The following is a 9,689-nucleotide window of genomic DNA, read 5'->3' on the forward strand; positions in this document are numbered from 1 at the left end:
GGGTGTTTTTATATCACTGTATTTCTGAAGGAAACCGACTGTCTTCAGAAAATTGGATGTCATTTTCATTTAATCTTGCATGTAATGTCTGATAAAGCAGTGTTTTTTGAGCGGAGCGCTGCTTTGTTTACAGCGTTACCGGGGAAACCTCGATCTCTACCGCTTCAACAGCGCCTCCTGCTGGCAGAGAATGAGTTTGCATATATATGCCACCTGGAAAACACTGGACTATGGTATAAATAAATTCAACTGTATAACAGTTTCACTGCAATTCATGTTATAATGTTAGAATTAAATAACAATAAAAATAATACATATGCACTTATCTGTACATAGTAAATGCAGTTATTTTTAAGCGGTTGTTGACATCCTATCTAAAATGTGATTTAGCAAAAACAACAACAATAACGTTACCACTCTAATATGTCTTGCAATATACGTGCGTGCAAAGGTTCTGCGCGATCCTCTTGTTCAATATTCTCGGGGTCTGAATCCGGCTCAAACTGATATGGCAATATTGACGCCATCCTTAACTAAACCGGAGCAGACGGAACTTGCTGCTTTGGCAAGGGGCGGGGCAGTACTGAAACGCCGTCTAAGCTGTTCGCCAATCACAACGCACTGGGATAGCTAACCAATCACATCACATTTCGTTTTTCGGAAGGCGGGCCTTCTTCAAACCCGGAACTAATCGAGCCGTTTGTGCCAGGATGTGGAGAAAGGTATTGTAATAATGTAAATTATGTAAAAAAATAATGTGTTTTTCGAACCACCAAGCATGAGAGCATGTTCTAGTACACCCCCAAAACAAATTCAAGACATTGTAAAAGACCATAATAGGACCCCTTTAAAACACTGACAACTGCACTGTGGCTTCAGTATTTTAGTATGAGGGCAAAATGTGTTTGACCTAATCTATGCAATACAAGCGTGATGCTTTTCAAGGTACTTATCCTAGTAAGCCTCTGCTTGTAGATCTATGCCAATCAATACATTTTGTTAAATGTCATCATTGGTGGCTCTCAGTTCACTAATTAACCAAAACCACAGCATCTAGCTGGTTATAAGACTCAAACAGCACTGAAACAGGGTGGAATAAAAGTGTTTCAAAACTAAAAACGATGAAAACACCTGTCAAAGTAGAGCAGGTACTTGCTGAGTTCATATCTTAGTTTACACATTAACACTTCACTAACAAAAAGCCATTCATTTTATTCGACTACAGCATCTCAAACTCTATTAAAACCATTGCATCCTTGAGCTTTATATAATGATATGACTTAAAATGTGGTACAATTTACCGTACTTCAACCCAGTTCAGCGTTATCACCTATCTTTATAAACGAACATTTACACACACACAGGTGTTTACGTGTTTAAAGCAGTCACATTTATTGGCCTCTTCTATGCACATTTACTAAACAGCCAGACAAGCTGGCAAATGGTTTTAGAGACATTTTACAATGGGACTTTCCACAAAGACTACTAAAAAATAAATACAAGACTCAAAAGTGTTGCACAGATCAAAAATATACAAAGGCTTATAATTAATGTAAACTTTGAAAACATTTTACATAAGAAACACCCTGGAAACGATTTTAAAAGGTATTCTATTTACAAGTTTTTACAAAAAAACCAACAACAAAAATTCATTTTAGTTGCTTGAAGACTTCAGTCTAGTACCAGAAGAGACATCACGTAACTGTGTGTGTGTGTGTTCAGTACAGCAAGTGTTTGTCTAACTCTGAAATCTTTTGGTACACAAATCTTTCATGTTACCATTCACCAAGCATGCTTTATAACTTTAACAATATGAGATTTCAATTCATAATTGCTTTTGCTATGTGTTAACTATTCCTGTTTAAATAGCCTTAGGTACAGCAATAGACAATGTGAAAACCTTCACAAACATACTAAACATCAGTGCAAATTTTAAGGTTAGACTTTACAATGTTGGAATGGTAGCTTACAAAATCGTTTACTTCTGTCTTGGAGATGGATAGTGAAAGTCTTTACCAACTTTTAGATTGCTTAGATTTGTAAATGTGTGTTTTTCCCTTTGTATAACATCTTTACCTAAAGCTAGTTAGTTGTCAGTGATCGAATAGTTGAGGACAGCTTAAATACTTGATCCAAAGACTAAATCTCACCAAGCAAGGTAAATTGCAAACACACCAGAAGGTCAATGGTACAAAGGAGAGAAATGCCAAATACACCACTGGACACCATTAGGTTTCAAAGGATCATTAACAGAGTAGCTTATGCCATTCATATTTTTTTATATTATTTATAAGTGGTTTTATTGTCTGCATTAAATTCATTTGTCTTTTGAAACCAGTGTTTACCCACTAAAGCTTAACCTCTGAAAAGAAAAACATAAGTCCATAAATCCATAAATAAATCTGCAGTCATAAATTTATCAAAGCCCAATATTTCATAAAAGCCAGCAAGATACTAATAATCCTTTCGCTTTAGTACCAAAATGAAAAACATGAGGTGGCTCTTGGAAGCTGATTTAAAAAAAGCTGAACGATAACCAAACAGTAGTGCAAGTCCATGTTTTTTCATCTGTCCTTTGCAACCTTTTTTACAACCTCTTTCCTTTGATTTGCATCCTTTTCAGCACATCCTCATACGCACAGATTTATTTGTTGCTCCAGCAAAAGAAAGTCTTTATCAAGACGCAAACCCTCTTACTGCAGACTTGCTCTGTCTCTCAGTCTGACGTGACTCTACACCTCTGTAGTCTTTCTTTGGATATTTTACTGTCCGTGCTACAAACAGCAACAGCATTGAGAAAGGAATATGTTTTCCATCAGTTTCAAGGACGATACCAAACTTAAGTCCTTCTTGTAACTTTCCTCATTGCCCTCTCAACATTGCAAATTCAAACCCAAAGCAACACAAACTGCAAAAGCCTCCTGACCAAAACTTCCACTACACACTTCTAAAAACTTCTACTTATCCTTCTACAATATTATTCTGCCAGAGTCCGTTTACTACATATAAATGTCTTTGAAAAAGATTGTCAAGAGTGTTTCAATCAGATTTTTGACAAAAAAGCTCATGGCCTTACAAATCTGATGAGGCAAATTCCTTGATACGTTTAAAAAATGATGTAGCAATATCAGCTCCTCTCTTAAGTTTTATTGCATGCAGTTAATTTGATCTATTAAAGTGAAATATAGAAAAGCTACAACTACTGCGGTAGAGGCATAATTTCAAGTTGGCTGTAAAACGCTTGCACAGTATTAGTCCTGCTGTGTGGGTCAGTGATCAATAACAAAAAAATCACTTCACAAAGAGCAGAATTATATATATACTTTAGAAACAATTGGTACAGTATTCACAGAATACGTTTAGTGCCTGTGTTGTAGCTGTTGTCATTTTTCTTAGATCAATTTATTGATATAGAAACAATGGGTTGATTTTTTTTAAAAGAAATTTGCTTAAAAAAGATAAATACTGAATGAAAGGGAAGAATCATGTGGTCATTAATTACAGCATTGCTTTAAAATTATTAGATGGTGCATTAAAAAGCTCAATATCTTAAAAATGCCAAATATGGACACAATTTGCCTATTACCTTCTTAAGCTAATCTCATTAAAAATACATATTTTTTTAAATTTATATTCTTTATATAGATATTTATTTTCATGTCACTTTTTCTTTTGTGGCATTTTTGTAAGATTTCTTTAAAATGTCCAGTACCAATGTTTCAGTACCAAAAGAAGTGCAAAATAGTGGTTGGCCATCAGGATATTCCAACACAGCTACATTTCTTGCCCAATAAGATCCAGTTGCGGGCTACCTCGAAAGCACTTAGCCCATTTATGCTACAGCTAACTATACAAAAGGCCACTCTTTGATTGTCCCAAGCTGTCTGCCATAAACAGTTTGTATGTAAGGTACAAGAAAGATTTTCCCTTCTTTTAATACCATCTGGACCCATTTTCACAGTTACCCCAGTACAGTACTGTTTTTATCTTTCTAGACAATGTTAAATGTGTGTGACAAAAAGCATCCACAATTGATTCACTGTGAGTAATTACAAAGTGATGGATTTTTATCATGTAGTTTTCTCCACTCTCATTCTAAAATGAAAGGTATGCAAACAAAGTATTCACATAAAATAAATATGTTTATGGAAGTTATTAGAACACCACTACTGAAAATCATTATTAGAATGTTTTGTTCTTCTTGATACAAAATGGTACAGACGCTACGTATTTTGTTTACGGTCTTCTTAGTTCTTAAGAACAGAATTGAGTATGCCAAGTGCCTAGCATTATGGACCTGATGTCAAAGATTGTGTCTAAACTGATTCTAAAAGTCAAGATGCATTTTTCAGGAGGAACGGTCATCGTGTGGGCTTCCATCTGAGTTTTCTGTTTCCCCTTCTGATATGGCCTGCATGGGAGCAATGTACAGCCGACTGCGTGTACTGTAGCGGCTGCTATTTGCAGCTGGCGGCATCCTTGACCGGCCTTGTCTAGTTGAGGCAGATGTGGGAAAAGCTTTTGGAGAAAAGCCCTCAGCATACGATTTGGGAAAGGGGCTGGGCATTTGCTCGGGAGTTCCCTCTGGAAGTTGTTGTTGGAAAGGAGAGAGAGGCTCCTCAAATGGTCTAGAACCCTCCTTCAGGAGCTCACCGGGGCTTTTGGGTGCAACGGGGCTCTTAAGGATCTCTGTAGCTGACATGCGATAACTGGAGTCGGACCGACTTCCCTTTTTCAACAGCAGCAATTTGAACTCTTCATTTGAGGTACTGGACTTTTTGGCACTCCTGTAAATTGAGCCCGGGGTTCTCTGAGCCCCAGTTTGAGTAGATGGACTTGCAGGCATGTTTGGGGTGCTGGGCGAGGTTGCAGGATTAGTAGCAGAGCCATTCCCAGAAACAACCGCTAAACGGCTCCGCACTGACATTTCTTCAGAATCTTTCCTGCCCAGCATTTTTCGTTTTGACCTGAGATGGCAAAAACAAAACAAGAGACAATAAACATTTAGCAATTTTCAGTAATTTCTAAGATCATCAAAAATCTACTAGATAAACACACCTGTGAATCATGGCAAAGAGATCCTCTGTTGTGCGACTTTTACTTGGTGAAAGAAAAACACTATCATCCTCGGTTTTGGATTTGTCTGTCAGAGGGGACTCAGTTGGATCGCTTGGTGTGGACTCTGAAATAGAAACTCTAAAACTCATTCCAATTCAAAATGTTTAAACTTTACACAAAATGGAAGCTAGTTTACTTAGTAATATAAATATTACACAAACAAACCTTTGCTGAAATAATCCTCTGTGTCTGGTGTAGACCCTTCCTCTACAAGTTCCTGTGAGGCACTTCTGGTTGGAACACCTGATGTTATAGATTCTTCTTCAGCACTGCTGATTAGATAAGCTTGCAATGTCTCTGATCTTTGATTGACAATATCAGGCACTTGGTCAAGACCATCTGACCTCTTTCCAAGACCATTCTGACAAGGACTTCCCTCATTTGGCTCAGATTTCCATGGTTGGATTTGCTCCAATTCCAGACTACTCTGGGGAAATAAATTATTTGAGGTGCTCACATCTTCTGCAACTTCTCGAGAATTTTCAGACATCACTTCATCCATGTTCACCTGCTCAGACGGGGCCTTAAAAGCAGTCATGCTCCAAAGAGGTGATGGGGCTAATCGGTCATATCTATTTCTTGCACCAAAATGGCTTGCTATATTCTTAGCAGCTAGTCCATCTACTGGGGTAAACAGTGATTTACAATTGTCCTGAGAGGTGGTTTCTATGAAAAGGGGTCTATAGGGTGGAGGCTTCCTAGTTTCATGGGGTTTATCGTGAGTAGGTGGGGTAATGATAGTCACAGTGGGACACTTAGGCCTAGTGGCGGTATCAGTTATAGGTCGATCGTGGCTCCCTTCTCCAGATTTGCCAACTGAACGTAGTTGAACTGAACGAAGTACCGTAGGAGTGATGGCCAAAGAACTAGTGACTGCCAGCTCATCACTTGAAACCGAAGTTGCCAGACTCTCACGCTTGGTTTCTGCTATAGCTGCTGCTTTTTGTTTGCTCTGGTCGAGGATGTGCATCTGGTTTGTGTGAATTGAAGGCTTGCTGACATTGGGAAGGGCACTTAGGTCAAGATGGGAGGGAGGTATGATAGGCAATTCCAGGTCCCTTTTGGATGAGTACTTCTGAAAAGAAGCAAGTGAGGACTTCCTCTCTGGGACTTTGGGTTTCCTTTTGCCACCAGTAGGGGACATTGGGTGAGCGTTTGGGAAGAAAGCCGATGGAAGAGATGATGTTGGTGTCTCTGACTGGCTTGAGTAGCCACTGGAAGGTGACGCTAGACCTACCAGCTTTTCTGGTGAAGGCAATCTATACTCACTTTCCACCGATGGTAATGAAGGAGTAGTGGCCCTAGATTCTGACTGGGAAGTCTGGGATTCAGAGCTCTCCTGTGACTTAATGCATTCGATGACAGTGGTACCCGTAGCTGTGCTGGAATTTGACAACGATCTGTAAGGATCATTGGATTTCAAGTCATTAAGAAGCCAGAGATCTGCATAGTCTGACTGGACAGCTCCCTCGTCCTTGAAGGAATGCGTTTCTGTGGAGCCAGACAAAGCAACTTCTGGAATCTCTGTAGAACTCTCAACACCCCAAGCCCCCAGTGGCTCCTCACTCTCCAGCTGACTTGAGGAGCCTCTGTTCAACCCCACATGCTGTGTTCTCTCACCGGAAGACATAGATTTGTTCTGACCGACAGCATTCTTTGGTTCATTCTTGTCAGTGGGGGGTCCAACATGGCTGCTTATTTTCTTCAAGGATGAGCTGCGTTTTGGTGGGGATGGCTTCACCTTTGGTTTCCTTAGAGAGAGACTACATCTCCCAAGTGTGCTTGTTTGATGTCCATATTCTGCCTGCTGCTTATCTATGCATGTATAGTTATACGTGAAGCTTTTGCTACCTTTAAGACCACAGTCAAAGTGCATGGAGGTATAGTAGCCCTCGGCATCTACAGAAAAGTGTGAGGTGGTGTCAGCCTTTTCAGATGGTGGCCTATCTGTTAAACTTTCAAAAGTGGCTATGCTAGCAAAACTGGGACTTTCTAGGATATTCTCTGCCCTAGAGTGCTCAGGACTGAAGTCGGGATGGCAAGGCATGTTGTGCCTGTAGTGTGGATAGCTCCACTCACCCTCACTGGCAGTGCTGACTCCAGCATCATCAAGCATGTCAGTCGCAGTGGAAGTTAATGAACCTGTCCTATGGCTATGGAGGCCTTGTGATCGGTCTCCAGGATATGGATCAACAATGAAGCCGGTGGAGTCATCATTAGTATTGGTAGCTGCATTCAACGATAGTTCTGAATCACAATGGGATGATCCGGTGAGTGGGGGTGAGGCTGCAGGTGGAATGGTCTCTGATGTCTGGGAGGGACAGGTAGAACTGCTACCACTCCAATTGCCGCTCGAGGACTGGTGATCCTCCTTGTGGTCCATTTGGCTAGTCAGCACACCAGCATTGGAAACAGAGTGAATGGGGCTACTGAATGTATCAGAACTGGAGGAAATCTCACAGCTACCCATGTCAGCTTTCCGAGGCAGATGGGATCGACCCCTCTCTATCCAGTCATGCTCTGTACTTCCAGCATGCTGCTTGAATTTCAAACTGTTATGCTGGCCCTCTGGAATTGCCTGGTCATCAGTGCTTTCTTCATCATCTTTTAGAATATGTTCCCCTGGGACTGGTAGGAAGTCCTCTGCCTCAAACGCGGACAGCTCTTCCTCATCCTCCTCCTCGTCATCCTCATCACTGTTATCATGGCCTTCGTCCACCAATCGCCCTCCCTCACGCGGGAGGCTTCGAGAACGCAGACGGGAGCCTACTGAGGCAGTGAACATTGTGTCAGAGTTGTCAGGCAGAGAAGATATGTTGCCTGTGGAATGGGACAGTGACACAGTCACGCCCTGCCCCCTTTGTGCTCTGATCCGTCTACGTGAGGGTGCAGCCCCAACAATCAGGGATTCTTCTGTCTGGCAACCAGAGTCCTTGGTGTTGAGACGAGAGAGTGTGAGATCCTCTTGGCAAATTTCAGGGTTGTTATGGACCATCACTGTACGTTCTCTGGCCACTGGAGACTCGTCAGAATCTAAAAAACAATAAACGATTTTTCAGTAATAAATAATGTTTTATACATGCCATTTACTCTTATTATATGCCTTATTCTTTACTGTAAATAAACAAATAATGAAAACAGAGTAATAAAAGAATGTTACAGGTTCACACACCAAAATCTTGCTGCACGCGTCTGGGAATGCCAGTGATCGTTTTCCGTCTCCTTAGCTTCCTTCGCCGTTGAAGCACTGATTGCGAATGGACTAGTGAGCAGCGCACACTGGCCTCTCTGTCGAACCCAACCCCTGCAAAGAGCACCAGACATGTGAGAGGCTGTTGGGTGCAAGACACTTTTTTCTACTTATCCCTCCCATGTTTCTCACACTCATAAACCACTGAGATTGTCATGCTAAATATATTTTAGTCATGATAATTGTATGTTCTTTTTTTTTTCTACTTCTCCCTCCCATGTTTCTCACACTCATAAACCACTGAGATTTTTGATGCTAAATACAATATTTTAGTCAAGATAAAAATAATGTATCTTTAATATAACTAGTATCTTAACTAATATATATATATATATATATATATATATATATATATATATACATTTTTATACAGAGTATATATTTTACGTTTTACAGTATATAACTGCTTTCACGTCACATATATAAAAAAAGTTTGACTTTCTACATGTTATGCATCAATTTACAAGGTTTACAGCACATTTCAGAAGAAAAAAATGTATGCATTATAAAATCATAAATGCAACAAAAAGATGGTTTTCATTCATGTTAAAATATTTTAACTGACACAAAAGTACACTGGACAATACGCAACATCATGCAAGGTGAAAGGAGCGACATATTCAGGACGTCAGAACAGAAAACAACCAGGGTTGAAAATGGGAGAATTGCTGTCCTACCCGACCCCAGCCTTACTCTAGACTGCAGTCTGCTGCTGTACTCTTGAGCTCTATTTGTTTTGATGTTTGTCCAGTGTCATGCATCATGACTCTCATGTGATTGCAAGGCTTGGCCCTTTGAGCACCAATTACACCACTGTGCCTGTGATGTGCAATTTCCAGTCAACACCGTCTTTGACTCAATCCTTGCTGACATGCACCTCAAATGTCCCGTTCCAGTCAAGCCCAGAGTAGATATATTTGGCCTCTTTGTAATTCTAATGCAACTGATTAGCATGCACAAAACGCTTTCTTGACTCTTTGCATTTCCTGGCACAAAGTAAGTTACCATGACAACTAAGAACTTTTTTGTTTCAAATTTCATGACTTGCAGATTTTAACCTACTTTCCAGTGTGTCTAATACTGTTATTATTCTAATGTATTTGGGTGATTCTTCAGTTTGGGCCCTTCTAACAACTTGAAGAAAGAAATTCTCAAAACCATGTTTCATCTATGTTTAAACATTAATCACATGTCATGGAATAAAAAGGGTCTGATCATGGCCTCATTCAACCTTTAAAAAAAACAAACAAAAAAAAACAGCGGAACAGCCCATGCTTTTACTTTTTTTTTTTTTTTTTTTTTTTTTTTCCCTTGTTTTTCA

At 40.0% G+C, this 9,689-nt stretch overlaps 1 protein-coding gene across 8 annotated transcripts in view; it reads right to left on the minus strand.

The window, feature by feature from the left end:
• Positions 1 to 1,377: 1,377 nt before the first annotated feature.
• nhsa (Nance-Horan syndrome a (congenital cataracts and dental anomalies)) overlaps positions 1,378 to 9,689 on the minus strand; it is a 111,865-nt gene continuing 103,553 nt past the window's right edge. For all 8 annotated transcript variants that reach the window (XM_016454660.1, XM_016454659.1, XM_016454658.1 and 5 more), the window contains 4 exons: positions 8,291 to 8,422; positions 5,284 to 8,151; positions 5,059 to 5,182; positions 1,378 to 4,967 (listed from right to left, as the gene is read on the minus strand). In XM_016454660.1, coding sequence (XP_016310146.1) covers positions 4,349 to 4,967; positions 5,059 to 5,182; positions 5,284 to 8,151; positions 8,291 to 8,422 — 3,743 coding nt within the window. In that variant the 3' untranslated portion in view covers positions 1,378 to 4,348. The remainder of the gene's footprint in view (positions 4,968 to 5,058; positions 5,183 to 5,283; positions 8,152 to 8,290; positions 8,423 to 9,689) is intronic.

Source organism: Sinocyclocheilus anshuiensis, unplaced genomic scaffold (genome assembly GCF_001515605.1).
Source record: "Sinocyclocheilus anshuiensis isolate Anshui unplaced genomic scaffold, SAMN03320099.WGS_v1.1 scaffold67, whole genome shotgun sequence".
Taxonomy (NCBI): Eukaryota; Metazoa; Chordata; class Actinopteri; order Cypriniformes; family Cyprinidae; genus Sinocyclocheilus; species Sinocyclocheilus anshuiensis.